This window comes from Pagrus major, chromosome 6 (assembly GCF_040436345.1).
Source record: "Pagrus major chromosome 6, Pma_NU_1.0".
NCBI lineage: Eukaryota > Metazoa > Chordata > Actinopteri > Spariformes > Sparidae > Pagrus > Pagrus major.
The window spans coordinates 31826283-31842370 of NC_133220.1; the positions used below are offsets into that span (position 1 = coordinate 31826283).

At 40.1% G+C, this 16088-nt stretch overlaps 2 protein-coding genes and 1 long non-coding RNA gene across 6 annotated transcripts; 1 reads left to right on the top strand and 2 right to left on the bottom strand.

The window, feature by feature from the left end:
* Positions 1-220: 220 nt before the first annotated feature.
* mybl2b (v-myb avian myeloblastosis viral oncogene homolog-like 2b) lies at positions 221-7829 on the bottom strand. 4 transcript variants are annotated; one of them, XM_073468677.1, is made up of 15 exons: positions 7613-7829; positions 7088-7184; positions 6902-6973; positions 6690-6782; positions 6377-6597; positions 6137-6269; positions 5992-6051; positions 5002-5217; positions 4625-4897; positions 4404-4546; positions 3867-3966; positions 3659-3769; positions 1844-1960; positions 1625-1756; positions 221-1510 (listed from the first exon to the last, which is right to left on the bottom strand). In XM_073468677.1, the coding sequence occupies exons 1-15, from the start codon at positions 7630-7632 to the stop codon at positions 1382-1384; spliced, it is 1917 nt and encodes a 638-aa protein (XP_073324778.1). In that variant the 5' UTR covers positions 7633-7829; the 3' UTR covers positions 221-1381. The 4 variants fall into 4 exon arrangements, with proteins under 4 accessions (XP_073324778.1, XP_073324780.1, XP_073324779.1 ...); XM_073468679.1 differs by having other exon boundaries at positions 1303-1510; positions 5002-5211; positions 7613-7795; XM_073468678.1 differs by having other exon boundaries at positions 1303-1510; positions 5002-5211; positions 5992-6054; positions 7613-7716.
* An 803-nt stretch (positions 7830-8632) lies between these two features.
* On the top strand, positions 8633-9649 carry LOC140997536 (uncharacterized). Its single transcript, XR_012179373.1, has 3 exons — positions 8633-8724; positions 8820-9470; positions 9563-9649. It is a non-coding gene; the product is annotated as an uncharacterized lncRNA (long non-coding RNA).
* Positions 9601-14318, bottom strand: ift52 (intraflagellar transport 52 homolog (Chlamydomonas)). The gene is made up of 14 exons (XM_073467480.1): positions 13846-14318; positions 13415-13582; positions 13201-13288; positions 12880-13009; positions 12688-12763; positions 12415-12486; positions 12202-12328; positions 12032-12115; positions 11829-11897; positions 11019-11173; positions 10849-10936; positions 10518-10626; positions 10001-10146; positions 9601-9919 (listed from the first exon to the last, which is right to left on the bottom strand). The coding sequence occupies exons 2-14, from the start codon at positions 13531-13533 to the stop codon at positions 9878-9880; spliced, it is 1305 nt and encodes a 434-aa protein (XP_073323581.1). The 5' UTR covers positions 13534-13582; positions 13846-14318; the 3' UTR covers positions 9601-9877.
* Positions 14319-16088: the final 1770 nt, after the last annotated feature.

Below are 16088 nucleotides of genomic sequence, written 5' to 3' on the forward strand. Positions count from 1 at the left end.
TGAAACTATTAAATATGTAACTATTTGTATTCAAGATATACCTATGTTTCAACATTTAAAACACTCCAGAGTTCACTACATATAAGGCCCATAAACCTACATAAATTGTGACATGTATAAAAATCCTAATAGAGGGTTCTGAATTTAATTGAAGCTGATATTTATGATAATCTTAAGTAGGTTACAGGCATCCAAGAAATGACAAAACAATTTTCCATCTGGAAGTATTTTATTGTCCTTTGACTTGTTTCCAGGCACTAAAACAGCAGGGAAATGGACAATCAACCTGAAACAACTTTACCCATTTGCTAAGATGAAATATGAAACTGTACACTATTCTGTAACAGACAATACTGTTTGCTCTCAATCACCTGTGTTAAGCACATCTTTATATTAAGTGGAACTGTTTTAGACATTCATCCAGGTTGAATAAAACCACAACTAGCCAAATGTTAAATGAAAGGTTTGATATGCAGTACAGTATGACGCTGCCTTGCATTCATACCAGGAGGAAAATGTATATTGGCCATATTATAGGCTTTTTAATTACAATTCTTAACAAAATGTTTTAAGATAAAGTAAAAACATACAACACTAAATATTTACAAACAGTGCCAAATAACATTATACCATTGCCATCAACATTGGTACGCCTTCAATGCCTCCATTATATCTGAACAACTTGGATACAACATAAAACCTTCCCAAGTATATTCATCACTTCGTTGTATCTCAGTAAGCAGTAAGTCAAATTGATGGATTATTTGTGTGTGCTTACATTTCCAGATGTCTAATCTAACTCATGTGATGCCCTCCTTTTTAATCTGTATTGAGATTTATATTATAAATCTATACACACATGCTGAACAGACAATGCTAACTTGACATTTTCAACATTGATCCCTTGTCTCTAAATGTACTCCTGATCAAGCTGTCTGAATTTACTCCATATTCACATATTATACAACAGAACTTTAGCTATGGAGGTGCAACCTGAGTGTTTGTACTCTTCAAACTTTTAAAACTGTTACATTACAGACACATTATGCAATGTAAAACCATGTCTTTTCAGTGATAGCATAAGTATATAGCCGTGATTTTTCAATTTTACATTCATTCTTCTAATCAAACATGTTTAAATGACAACAATACAATGAACTGTGATGAATTCATTTTTTTTAAACCTTGCAATAGGCCTCTGGAGTGAGACTAAATCTAAAAGCTCCATTCTCTCAAATTATTGATAGCTTGATTAATAATGACTTGTTCAAAAACTGTGCTAAACCTACGTATGTCATGTTCTCCCCATCACAAATTACAACAGCGAAAAGTAAGGGGACAACAGCAATATTAAGTTGTGTATTTTTAACATGTTGAAGTCTCAGGACAGAATCAGAGCCCGGTTGGTAGCGTGGGGTTTTAGTGAGCGAAGGTAGCGACGTGCTCTCTCCGTCATTATGAGCTGGTCTTTAGTCTGTCCGCAGACAATCGTCTCCCATTCTTTTGACATCTGAAGAGAAAAAAATCATCACAGCAGAATTAAATCAAAGTAAAAAAGTCATGTTAAAATACTTTTTCATTGATGAAGGAATTCATTCCATTTAAAGTTAAAGCTGGAACTTACTGGAACGGGAGCCACTGAACTGGGAAATATTGCGCTGTCACTTGGTCCCAAAAGGAAGCCCTGATCCAGAATATTTTCATGCTGCTTACTGCAAAACGAGGAGGAGTTGAGAGGAACTAACACGGATTCTTCCTGTGGCCAAAAACGGAGAGGAGAATCTGTTAAGATGCATTAAATCTAGGGACAGGCTAATAACTAATACATTTGCACATTGTTTACCTTGATGCTGGGTTTGACTTCAGTTTTGAGGGACTTGCGTCTGGATTTAGGCATCACCTGGCAGTCCATGACATCTAAGGCCAATGATTTTCGCACTTTCTTCATAGGAGCCCGATGCTAGGAATAAAAATAAATAAATAAATACAGCAATAACAGTAAGTTCAGGTAATAAACAGAAGCAGGTTTCATCAAGGTTATAGCATGGAAGCTGAAATATATTGGTTCAAAGCATTCTTGAATTGCAGTGGTAGCAGAAGCCAAGATATATCTGCTTGGGGGAAGTGATAGTACGGGGGATTTCACACTCCTGTGCAGCTGCCTACTGACCAACAGTGGACCACTGTCTTTGTAATGCAAAGCTCCAAGGTGTGAATGTGTGAACGTGAAGCATTGTAGAGCTGAAAAACAGCAAGTACACAACACTCCCAAGCAGTCAAACGATAACCACTTTTACACCGAAATTAGCGTGTATTTGTAGGTTTTTTTTAAATGCGGGTAAACCCACTTATAATCTGCAATGAACTCCATTCACATTGCCAGTGGACGAGTTTGCCTTTGCTTTTTTCCCCCATCACGAAGGCACCAGAAAAACAGTGAACAGTAGAAAGCAGCAGATCATATACTTCATCAGAATACATCCAGAAGGCATTAAACTTGTTTTAAAGTCTTAATCGCTAATATTCTAAATTATATACATAATTTTTTCCAGGAGCTGATAACGGAAGTTGCTAGTGAGTGAGATATCTTGCTTCTTTCTGATCTCTGATGAGAGTTGCACATGAAATGGTTACTTTTTTAATGTCTTTAACTGCAGTCCCTCTTTTAAACTCAGGCCTGATTGAGCAATGATCAAGCACTGCTCGACAGGGACAGATAGAAAGATAGTTAGCAGCCTTAACTTCAGCAAATGTCACAGCATTGCGCCTAAAAAGGAGTGTCACGCTTACATTATAGCTCAGCTGAGCCAGAGGCGATAAATAACCGTGACAACTGCAGGGTTAATTGAGCCGGGAGTAAAATTTCCATTCACATTGCACACAAAAGCCAAACGTTAGCGAGTGTAAGTGGGTTTTTGGCCAGCACGAAAGGGGAACAAGATTCACCTTCTAACGACAATCTACAGTGTTAGTTTACATACATACACTGAAGAGTTGCAGCATTTTACTTGATCACAAAAAAACTAACAAGTAGACGTTTGAGGACACTTTTCCAGCTCTTACTTATTTTGCACCACAGGTCTAGCTTGTACCATAAACTAAATTTACACTGGGCTAAAGTGTTACCATGCACCTTGACAGAGGGCTGAACTCGAACTTCACATCTAGGCTAGCTGCTGTTACGTTAGCTTCAGAGCAATAGATTGAATCACAATGTTTGCTTACAATTTCTTCAGCATAGAAAACCCCTGCATCACACATTAATTTACATTCAATTGAACTTTTTTCATGACATTATTTCCAAGTGTACACATCTACTTCATCTAAAATGCATGTTTGATGCTTTCACATCTCATTTATAACAGAATTTTCACTAACATTGAGTTGGAGAGCTAATTCAGAGGTCTAATTTCAGTGGTCTTCCGGAAAAACTGTTGTTCCAAAAGTTTTTATATTCAGTGAGCAATAAGTAAGAATGTACAACAGTAGTTGTTTTTTGAATAAGCACATTTTTTGAATGAGGTTTTGTTATGTTGCCTTATGTCTCATGATGGCTCTATGATCAAGCACAAATACATAAAAATGTTATGGTATACCTTTAACAGTGGATTAAAACGTTAAAACAAGTGTTAAACTCTGAAAGTTGACTCATAGTTACCATCGTTTTGCGTCTCTGCTCAGGCGGAGTCGAGCGTACAACAACCAAGTCAATCCCAGAGTCTCTTAGGATGACCTCGTTTATGTCGTCTTCAAGATTTGGAGTCTGGGGCTGACATTACACACACATTACATTGTAGTGTTAATGAAGCGGTGATAAAACCATTGACTGATTTCATAACTTTTCACTGACAGTCACAGATGCTTACCAGAGGCTGCAGAGGACCGTACTTCTCCATGGCATTTTTGAACGGCGTCGGAGTCCGTGGGGTTGTGCAGAGCTCGGACTTGTGGTTGGGTGTGACAAATCTACATGAAAACAAAACACGGAGGTTCAAAATCAAATTCAACTCCAGCATCGATTAGGGAACTCGTATCTTTATCAGATTGTATTAGGTTACCTTTCCACATTTGTAAGAAACTAATGTTCGCAGTCTGTAGCTACAACCTTAAAATGAGCAGGTTAATACATGAAATGTTAATTAAGTGTATCTGACACATGCAACAAACAGCCTCCTGGACAGAATGAGAAATGTACTCCAAATATCCTGATTCAGAGCTATGAAATTGATCAGATTCAAATGGCTTAAGATGATTATTTGATCTTTGCTTATAATTAAAGAGCGAGAGGAGACAGGTTTGATAATAGACTTGATGAGCTTAATGAATCCATGTTTATTGCAGATCAGAAACCCGATCCAAAATGGAACCATCTATAAACATATCACTAGTTTTACACCACTTACGCCGAGTTTTCCTTCTGAGTGAGCGGCGTCTTGTCACGTTGTAGCGGTGTGGTAACAATGGCTTTCTGGCTGCAAACTGGTGTTGATGTGAGGGACGGGTTCTCCAGGTCATGAGTGTCCTGCTTGGTCCACATGTTGAGAAACTGGAACAACACACTGCAGTTAGTAGAGTGTCTCATGTGACATTGCCCTGGTCAATGCTACAGCATCATGTTACCTACCTGAGATGGAGAAAAGGGCAAGATTTTGACAGGAGTGCTCTTGGGAGTCATGGAGTTGTTGGCATCGGGAGACAAGGCGATGCGTCTCCTGCTTCTGTGGTTCAGTATGGAGGGCGGAGTGACCCCTCCAGGAGAGATCGGGATAAGTTCCCCCTTGCTGCCTTTGCTCAACTCCTGCAAGGCGCTGCCCTCCAGACGGAACTGGTGGCGCTCTGGGCTCGGACTTTCCTCTGGCAGGTCAAAGGCTGCTAGGTTGCACCAACCCTCAAGGTCCTGATAGAAGAGACATTTTGTAAAGAGGTTGCAGTTCAGCAGCATCAACTATTGGGTACACATTTAAATTACATGCTATGTGTTGGGTTACTGGGGACACTTACCCCATCCACCATGTCCAGCACTTCCTTCAGTGCTGGACCATTAGGGGAGAGAAAGCCGGAGCTGTCCACCACCCAGCTGGAGCAGCTCATGTCTCCTGAGGTCGTGTCTGCTTCAGTCTTGGGGCTTAAACTCTCCTTTGGAGAGGACTCAGCCTTTGACGGCCCTGCTTCGCTGGGTCGGACTTTAACAGGGGCAGAGACCAATGTTTCCTGTAGCTGGTGGAAATAGTAAACAACTATGTCAATACTGACATTTAAAACACGATCACTGCAGTGTAATACAGATATTCTTTCGAGTAGATTCTATTCATAACAAGCAGGGGCGGGAATCACAGAGAAACTCACAATATAATACTCTGCCCATGATAACAATAGTATCATGACCTTGCTTATAATTGATACATTGCAAGACAATCATCTAACGATACATCACAATATCCTGTAAAATGCACAAATTCTGTATTTATGCGTTGGATTATAGGGTCAGTTTCCCTGAATTTGACATGAACTGAGATGAAACCATGTGTACAAAAGTGCATAGAGTCTTAGCTTAATGCCTCTTTAACACACTGACACAATGTCCATGAGTACCATCATTCCAATGTAAAATAGCCATAACCTGGCAAAAGGCTGGGATGCCAGAGAACAGAACAGTTCTGGAGTTAAAATGTTTGAAGGAAGGATACAAGTACGGGTCACTAAATCCTTTTCAATCTGTATAAATTAAGATTACAGAATTTTACATCACAACACAAGGAGTCATGGAGTAGTGTCTCTGGTGAGTCACACTGTCAGGGGAATCTGTTTTAGAGAGCCTGCCCGTGTCAATAATCAATATCTGGCAATAATCGTCTAGCAAGAGGAAGCAATACGATGTATTGCCATATCAATATTTTACCGACCCCTAAAAACAATTCCAACGAGATTAAATTATTCAAAGCTACCCTTAATTTAAATTGTGACACATTTCAAATGTGACTGGATGCTTACTGAGGGATGTGTTTTCTGCTCTGGCTCTTTGTCTGCAACATCTTGAGAGCAACTGGACACCTGCTGGATCAGAAAACAGAATTTTACAATACTGTCCATACACTGTATCAATTTCAGAGAAGAACATCATGGAAAGACAGCCCACCTGCACATCTTTATTAACACGGGCCAACAGCTCTTCAAGCTCATTTGGCCTAAAGACCTCCCCAGCGTAGAAGCCCATCTCTAACTTGCGTTTGATGGTGGAATTCCAGTGATTCTTCACCGCATTATCCGTTCTGTGAATAAATATGATAACATTTTAAATCATTTCCACGCAGAAATCCATGTCAGCAATTTCAAAGTCATCTTCTGAGCTGATGCAGCGTTGATGGACAGTATTTACCTTCCAGGGAGCAGCTTGGCGATCTCAGCCCAGCGGTTTCCAAGCAGACAGTGGGCCTTGTAGATGATGAGGTCCTCCTCCGCCGTCCAAGATGACTTCTTCACATTGGGATTGAGGTGGTTGTGCCAGCGCTCTCTACACTGCTTTCCCAGTCTGCCCTTCAGATGTTTGGCTACCATTGCCCACTGTTTGTTGCCGTAAAGATTCACAAGCTCTATAACCTGAGGAATGAGGGGAATGCACCTGAATTACAACTCATTCTGAATATACTATTCTGTTAAACCCCTGCACCGTTAGCTAACATGTCACCTACCTTCTCATCCTCCTCTTTGGTCCATGGACCTTTAACCAATTCTGGATCCAAGACCTTAAACCAACGGTGCTGACACTGGTGCTCAGTGTGACTCTGAGCAAAACAAAACAAATGCACGATAGCTCTAAACACTGAGTGGGATTACTGTTGACATTACGTGGACATGGCGCCTTAAGGCTTACTATGAAGACCAAATAGTTAACCAAACTCACCGGTACGTAGCTGGCAATATATTTCCAATCATTGGGTCCCACTTTCTGAACCAACGCCTTGAGTTTGTCATCCTGTAAACACAAAACATGCATGTTTATGTCTGCTGTCTGCCTCTGCAGCCATTATTACAGGTTGAGAATCCCTGAGACAATATGCAAATCACTGGGACAAGTCCAGGCAATCACCTCCTCTTGTGTCCATTTCACCTTCACTTTCCCACCGTCCCTCTGCTCTGCCACATCAGAGTCAGTGTCCTGATGCATGGCCTCCTCTCCATCCTCACTGAGAAACAAACAGCTGTGGTGAGCTGACAGTGGAAGCAGAAACTAGCTCCTCACCCCCGCCCTGGTGGTGGGGCGAGGAAAACTTGACTATCAGGTTTACTTCTTAGCGGCAATCTCACATTTATAAACTACTGTTTGCCAGAATTATAAGGTCGGTACAGAGTATGACATGTTTACTTGATCGCTGTGAGTGTCTCTTAAATCAAGTACTGAAGCCTTTTTATCAAGTTTCTTCGAAAAGGGCGGCACAGACGAGGGTCCGTGAAGTAGTCATGGGAAGTTGGAGGTCAAAAATCAAACCTTTACCATTAGCCAACTGAATGCCATCGAAACCGTAAAGTTAAATATTAATGTTAAACTCGTCTGTAATAAAATAATTACTGCTAACGATACTGTTAATCCAGATAACACAGATTCACATCTTACCCGCGCGGCCACCAAGACATTTCCCTCTGTTTCTGTTGTTACGGTCAGACGGTGATTTGTCCTGCTGCTGTTGTACGTCATGTGCATGTATATTCAGTATCACACGGTTGTATTCCACAGGTTTATTGTCTAAATGACGTGGTCGGTGGTGGTGATGGAGGCTCGGTGCTGTTGTGTTGAGTGGTCGGGTTGTAGCTTGTAACCAGCTGGAGCGGAGCGCCCGGGTTATCCGCGCTCCTGGATTTCTATCTCGCGCCCTTCTCTATCGTAGACACTGGATGGTGACGTAGATGCGCATTAGATGTGCGCGCAGGGTCAAGAGGCTGCATAGAAAACTTCCGGTGGGAGCTTCAAAATAAAATCTAAAGTAAAAAGTGCTTATCTTAAACAAAAATGTTCAATCAGCAAACTTAGGGTAATACATTCAAGGGTTATACATTAATTTACGATATAGTGACAACCTGAATCCTGTACATTGCCCTATATACAGTATATTGTCATGTAACCCCCCCACCTATAATTGTTAAATGATAATTATGAATGCATAATGGAAAATAAAAAAAACATTATATTTATTATAATTTTTAGAAAACAATTATCCCATATCTGATGTATAAAGGTTTTGTTTTTAGTTTGTCAGAAGTTAGTTTTATCAGTCAAAATTTCTTAATACTGGTTATTCAAAATGAGAAATTTTCTTACAGTTACTGATTAATTTAAAAGTTAAAAAAATAATCAATACATTACTCAGTGATATAGATTATTGTTAGCTGGAGCCTTGCATTTATTTATTTGAGTGCTCAGGAAAGTTAAAAAAAAAATGATTTTTTTCCAAACTTTATAAGAAAAAAAACTATTTAAAAAAACATAATGAACTTAACATTTTACTAAAAAATTGATAGAAAAAATATAAAAACAAAAATTGACCATACATAAAATATATCTGCACTTCTTCTAGGCTGTATGCTACCCAACCTCCTCCACACTGATGACCTACTCAGCTTCCAGCTGGGTCAATTAACAAGCGGCTTCAACAGTTTAAAACCCACCTGGAGCTTAGCAGACACGCAGTGGCCCAGAGGAAACAATGGAGAAAGCTTTTGTCATTAAAGGTAAGAAAACCATTTTTATTCTCAAGATAGATTTACTCCTTTAAGTCTGATCAGATGATGTGATTCTAAGTGGTATCTAACATTTATCCTCCTAGATATGAGAAGCTTTGAGTGTTCATCTCCATCGGAGCTTGACAGGAAGTTTTTTGAGGAGCAGAGTTTGCTGTCTGCTTTGTCGCTGGAACAACTGTCCACATCAAGAGTGTCCAATGACACAGTAGCTGATGGATCTGACGCCAGACTGTCCATCCTGGCTTCTCTCTACCTGTCCTCAGATGCTATCTCTCCCACTCAGGCCTATTCAATGAGCAGCTTAAATGCTCAAGACACTGACAGTTGTCACCTGAATGTGCCTTTACAAGGAATGTCTTCTACTCCCCAAGTGCTCCTTCAAAAGCAGAAAAAGGCTGCTTTTTTTGACCAGCTGAACAATGATCTCACTGCCTCTCAAATGTCATGGGATGTGTCTTTGATTAAACCCGAGAGCAACAGCCCTAAACCCTTCATGGAGTCCAGTGCTCTGGAGCAAACATGGAGTCCTAAACCACAGACTTCACAACATTCACGTGCTGAAGTTTCTCCCTGATGTGGCCAAGAATGTCCCTCCATTACCACCCTCATCATGGATAATTCAGAGGTTTGGCAGGAAGAAGGATGGGATTTTGAGCGGTACAAGACTGCCTCTGCACTCACCATGCATCAAGGACAAAAGGATTTGAGTTAAAACACTGGATGTACATGTGAAGGTAAGGAGCTCAGCATAGCTATCCATTTGAATAATTCTTTTGCTCCGGCAAAAACTGCTAAACCATACTCTATCTCCCTTTTTGTTTTACAGGATCCATGTGTGAGGATTAATGCAAAGAATACTACACCATGTTTTAAAGATTTTAATATTTAAATAAAAGTGACTTTATTTTCTCAAGTGTATTTTAACAATTTCTTTCCAAGATGAAATGCAATGGAAAGATGTATAAAAATAGTAGCTTTATGTACAGTTTCTAATCACTGCAGTACCATGTTGATGGAGCATAGGCCACAACTGTAACAGTCCATTATCTCATTTTACTGAAGATACACTCACATCTGCTTGGTAATGGTACAGTATATTGAAAGAACAGAGTTGAGAATCTTAAATGTTTTGTGACTCCACTCACAATGGGGTAAATCGTGCCTCAGTGTCCATGTCATGCTCCTGTAAGAGGGGAAATGCATTTTAGAAGAGGCCAATGATACATAATAAACTCAGTTGTAGGAGTTTTTAAGGGTGTCTCACCTGATTGAGTTTCTTGAACTCTACAACCTGGAAGAAAATGTGTTCCATGATGTGCTTTGCATCCCTCTGATCTTTATCCAACTTTGGAGTAACTCCCAGGATTTCACCACATTTCCGCACGTAGAATTCAAGATCATCGTCCGTACCTGAGAATGGAACCAGTTAAAAATCAATCATACCACCCAGATGAGCGTTTCAAAAACAATTAGGCATACCTGAAAATGCATATCACCTGTTCCAGGTTTACATTTGCCAATGAAGCTACATGCTAAGATTCTATTTAGGAAGCAAATGTGTGTCTACATCATTGTCTCCAAATTTCTGTCCAAGGGTTGGCTAACACTAACCCTCCAGCTTTACACTTTTTAAACTATAAAAACTGTTTCTGAATAGCTCCACCCTGGAAGGAGTTTTCCAAAAAGGGTCCGTTTTCAGTGATCAAAAAGAAATTCTTATATAGGTGGATAGGGCCTAAACCTATCCAGTTAAGTTTGGCTAAGTGAAGTACAGAACTTACATTTATTGGTGAGCTGTGCCAGGCGCACTTTCTCAGAAGAGAATGTTTCATCTAGATCAAACAGGTCCAGCATGGGTGGAGGCAAATCACTTAATGCTGGTGGAAAGACCTAAAAGACAGTTCTGGGTGTAAGCTTGTGAGGCTGTGAACAAAATGTTTGTTCCCATAACATTTTAGCTGCACAAAATCCCAGGAAAACCAATCAAAAGTTTGTCATTCTGTAGCCATGACATTATGCAATCAACATTTACTTCATAAAGCAAAAACCTTTTATGCCAGTTTAAGTATGACAAAACACTGTCTGGGACAGAAATGCAGGACTGAAACTTACAGCAGGTTGAAGCTGAGGCAGAGGCGTCTCAAACTGTGGTGTGATCAGCTGAAGTGGCTCGTCTTTGACGTTAAGTTGCTTGTAAGCACTGCAGAAAACATTTAAGAAAAGTTTTAGCAATGAAGAAATACAGAGCAGTGACACACCCGGGTGACATGTTTCATTCTCACCTAATGACTTGGGGCAAAGTGTCAGTTGACAAATTGAACAAAGACATATCAAAGAGAGAGGTGAAGTCCTTGGGGTTTTCATCACCCTCTTGTAAGCACACTCTGAGCTGCTCTGACAAACACCCCGTGTCTGGCAACATGGTGTAATCTGTGATCTAGGACAGAAGGACAAGGTAAGAGCTACAGAGATTGGCAGATTGAGAGAAACTTTATCACCAACAACTGATAATTGATTCATTGCTTCAATAATGTTTCAAAGCAAAAATGTTAAACATTTGCTGTTTCCAGCTTTTACATTTGATGAATGTAAGGATTTGCTGCTTTTTTGTGATTTATGAAAGTAAATGAAGAGTCTTATGGATTGGTGATTGGACCAAGAAAACAATTTGAAGAATCATTTGGGCTTTGGAAAATTATCGATGACAAAAAGTGCTTTCATAAGTTGCCAAAGTTTCGACATGAGTCTTATTCTTAAGGGTATTGTTGCGTCATTGAATATCCCTAGGACAACTCATGTCAAAGCTTTGTAATTATATTAAAGCATTTTTTGCATTGAGGCTACGGACACGAGACTATTTTCCTTCCTATCTGTAATTTCATCATGGTCGGCACATCTCCAAGTTAGATGTCCGTTCTTCCAGTACCTCTTCCTATGAGCATTCTTCACAATTTTTTGACACTTGTGGAAACAATCTGCAGATTAATTGATAATTAAATAATCTTTAGTTGCAGCCCTAGACAAGATGGATGTCAGCTCATCTAATAGACAATATCAATGACAACATTCTCATGTCAAGTATACTTCCTCACCTCTGGATCTTCGGCATCAATCTGATTCAGCTGAATATTGTCAGTCATGAGCCACTGGAGCACAACATCCTAGAATGAAATGTAACAACAGGCTGTTGTACACAAAAACTGACACTCAACAAATTCCACGGGACAGCAGAATACTCTCCTACACTGCTGATTTGTTAGCTGACAAATTATATTTAAATGTCAACTTGACTCACCATGATCTTACTGTTCTCCTCCTTGTCTATGTATTGGTCACTGAACATGTGGCAGGAACCTAACACTGCCAGCTTGCCAGCCTCCTTCATGAGACATAAAAGACATTAATTAACATCACAAGTACTTTATGGCCTGTGATTTAGTATTAAAAATACACTGCGCCTCTGACCTTTCCTTGATGGAAGGCCAGGACAGGTCTGTTGAGGGGGAAGCAGACTGAGCCAGTTGAAAGCACAGCCACAGCAGGCTTGATCACACTCAGTGTGGCACCATACGGGTACACAAATGTGAGAGCCCTGCACAAATAAAGACAGAAACGCTTGTTTTGTTTTTTTAAAAACCCCTCAAAATAGAAATGCAGTACTAATAGTTGATCTCTTACTGTGCATTGTTTCCAACATTTTCATCTTCAATGATTCCGGTGACCACTTTGCCAGCAGCCCGACTGATCTCTCTAAACAAGAAAAAGGTAAACGATTGTGACTTTGATGTGCATCAGGTTACAATCTAATTTATTCAAGTGAAATACATTTATAACAACTAAATTTGAATACATATACTGTATACAGGCTGCAAACATTCAGGGCCTGATTTGAATACAGTATAAAATTGATGTGTTTGTGCAAGTTAAATAATACATGTTGTCAAGACAAACCGGTTCAGTACACCATTGGATACAAGCGCCTCTTTGGGATGGAAGTATTTGTAATACACATTCCTCACCACAGCATCTACAGTAGTGATGAAGACAAAGAAAAAACACTACAGAATTCAATACAGTTGTCACAAAAATACATATACTTTAACTGTGTGGATGATGTCAATTTCAAGAAATTCTAATATGCACCATTGTTGACCATTATTCCAAAATCCTCCAGGAGAAAGTTGATATTGGTGTCATATTTCATTTCTCCTCCTTCACCGAGCATGACCAGGACATTTCCTCCTCCATCCAGGTACTGCTTCAACACCTCGAGCTGAAACAAAATGAGACAAATGTGTGAAAATCTGAAGCAGCACAGTAAAAGTTCATTCTGAAGTTCCCAGTAAGCTTCCATTTCTACGATCTCACATTCCAAGAACAGTTATATAGAAATCAAACATATTTAAGCATGTTAATTATTTTTTTAACTGAAATTTTTCATCTTTCCCCCCTTTGATACATCACCTCTGATGCTGTGAACTTCTCCCTCGGACCTGCAGTTATCCACAACTTGACGCCCTTCAGCCTCTCCAGAGCCAGCTCTTCCTTCAGACTAAGGAAGACAGCATTTTACTCAGCAGCTGAGGGGTTTCCTCAACATTACAGCAAAACTATGGAAGATGTATTGGTTCAATCCAAAACAAGTAGCTATCCTGAAGACAACAGAGAAGGGTCTTACCCTTGGATTTTCCATTGAGCTCGGAGCCTTTTCTGCATGGATTTGTATCCATTGTTTGTAGTAAACAGCTCTCTTTTCGAAAAATTGAAGACGACAGTGTTGTGCTGTTCCTTCTCCATTCTTTCATTAGTCACTCACCAAAGTTGACTCTTCTTTGCGTCCATACACCTAGAAACAGGTTGTAACTCCAAGTAAGACCCCTTTGAAATGTCCTTAAAATATTATTAGTACCTTAGCCGACTTATGTATCTAGTGAACACGGTGATTAGCCGACTAAAATTAACATTCCCGTGAATTATTCAGCAATACTACAATGCAGACGTTAGCGTTTACATTTTTTTTGACAAGGCAACTAAATTAACGGGTTGACGTTTAGCTAATATTGCCATCAACTAGCAATGCAGCTAATGGCTAACATTGGGCATATTTACCTTACGTAAAAGTTCGATGCGTACAATCAATGTTTCTCTATTCTACTCATTCAGTTAAAGAGAGAGCTACGGTAACTGTCAGACTATAACATCAATGTCCAGCTGTAACGCTTCGTTATGTTGCACTTGCAAGTTGTAGTTACCCAATTTGCCTAGCTAGCAGTGATGCATGATGGGTGAAAAGTGGTAACCAAGGGCGCTAACCACATGACAACCAAGTGCAGCAGTCTGGCAAAATAAGTAGGGGTGGGTGAAGACATCGATTCACGTAAGGGTCGCTATTATGATCGTCTAGGATTCTCAAAAGAGTCACAAATACCAAAAATCTATATTTGTGATTATGTTAGGCACTATTAAATAATGTTATGTCGACGAAACGAAAAGGGCGGAACTCAACCGCGAAGGCACAGTGCTGCACCCGGACAGTATACAAGTGCGCACATGCTTGAGTCTGTTTGTAGTTCATTCATGAAAGGCACGCGTTTGGCCTCATTTTGGATTTAAAGACTCAATAACTAGCGTTGCAAGACAGAGCTAGATTATTTCCTGAATACTTCGTACCCAATCACCAACAGAATAACATTAACGACGCTCAACACTTGGTACACCCAAGTAACAGGCAGGTTTTAACATAAAAAAGGATTTGCCCTGGTATTTTGGTGCATAACAATAAGCAGAGACGAAAGAGAGAAAATAGAGAAAAGATAAAATGCAACTACTGCAAAAGAGCAGAGAATATTAATAATATATATGCTTTTGAAACGAAAGAGCTGTGTTGTGCAGGAATGTGAAAAATACTGACCAAGGAATGTGCAAAAGTTCAGTGTCAAGTGTTAAGAAAATGTGCAGTATGCGGAAATACTAATCCAAAACATCTATGTCAATGTAAAGCACTGGGGCAGATGTACAGATGTCATGATTTATGTTAATGTAACTTGCTATCTATGGTGGGAGGGAGATGGGAGGGTCCCTGTTGATGAGGCCAGCAAAGAAGCTGTTATTGTGGCATGAGGTTTCAGCCTTGATGGACTGCAGTAACACCATCTTGGGTTTTTTTGGAGCCTGAAGTGACCATATGTGAACAACAGGATGAAGCTGGAAAGCATGGTCATTGCTGTGCCTCTATCCTGATGGACAGTCGCCGTGATAGTGACTTGTCAGTTACAAGGTAGCCATGTCCTACAGCACACCCTGCTTTAGTGTCTATTTTACTTTAAATACGACCATAATTTGCTAAGTGAACATCATACTGTTTACTGAGGTAATAGATCAAGGTAGAAACGGGGTCACTTTCTCATAAGCTTACAAACACTCTGGTTTATTTTTGAAACCAGTGGAGTAGCCCCCTGCTGGCCTTTAGGAAGAGTGCAGATTCAAATTACTCGCGCTGGCTTCACTTTTCAGACCAAGCTGCAGGAAGGGCGCCAGCCAATGAAGTGAATTTGACACAGTGGTCGAGCAGTGTAATTACAACATCACGGGATGCACAGGGGCCCAAAAACTCTTGCATTAAGTTTACATTGTGAAAGAAGAGCATCACAACCCTCACTACCCCCCTACTATAGCTACCATTAGCAAGTAGCTCAGTTAGCTGTGAAGCTAAGCAGCTCTATTAGCTGATGAAAGCCTGCCCGCAACTTTGAATTCACCGTAGGCAGCAGGACCCAGTTCAACCAGCCTCCAGTGAACACGACTCAACACCAAACTGGGACTGAACACAGCTGCCGAGACAGGGGATACAGTACGGAGGTGATTTATAACTGATATGATCAGGACTATGTCCTCTGGAAGAGAAGACACGGCAGGAGGTGGACACAAGAGGCAAGCATCAGCAGTGGGTGAAAACCGAATGTAGAGCCAGAATATTTTCACATTTTTTTCTGTGAATCAAGGGTTTCTTTTGACCAAACCAGAGGTGATTATGGAAAGACAAACTAAGACTGTTTTGGTAAGTTGTATTTAGTTGATGTTGAGTTTGAATGAGTCAGTGAGGCAATTAATGGTGCTAGTTGTAAGAAAAATTGATTTTTGAGTCTCACTCCCAACTCGTCAAAAACTGATGCTTTGTTACGGTGGCTGACCCGTCCTACAATCCCAGTCATTATTTGACGAGTTGGGATTGAGACTCGGAAATGAACTTTTCTTACAAATAGCACCTTTAAGTTTGGTAAAAGAGGGAAACTTCATTACAGATGATGTATGTACTTTGCTGTTTAGTGAGGAAAGTAGGTGTAAAAATATCT

Coding starts and splice junctions, on each gene's coding strand:
- ift52 (XM_073467480.1), bottom strand. CDS start 13,533: ATGGAGAAGGAACAGCACAACACTGTCGTCTTCAATTTTTCGAAAAGA. Junction 12,487..12,687: donor TCCAATGGTGTACTGAACCG/GTTTGTCTTGAC, acceptor TTTCTTGTTTAG/AGAGATCAGTCGGGCTGCTG. Junction 12,329..12,414: donor AATGTTGGAAACAATGCACA/GTAAGAGATCAA, acceptor TTATTTGTGCAG/GGCTCTCACATTTGTGTACC.
- mybl2b (XM_073468676.1), bottom strand. CDS start 7,632: ATGTCTTGGTGGCCGCGCGG. Junction 6,783..6,901: donor ATATTGCCAGCTACGTACCG/GTGAGTTTGGTT, acceptor TGTTTTGCTCAG/AGTCACACTGAGCACCAGTG. Junction 6,598..6,689: donor CCAAAGAGGAGGATGAGAAG/GTAGGTGACATG, acceptor CTCATTCCTCAG/GTTATAGAGCTTGTGAATCT.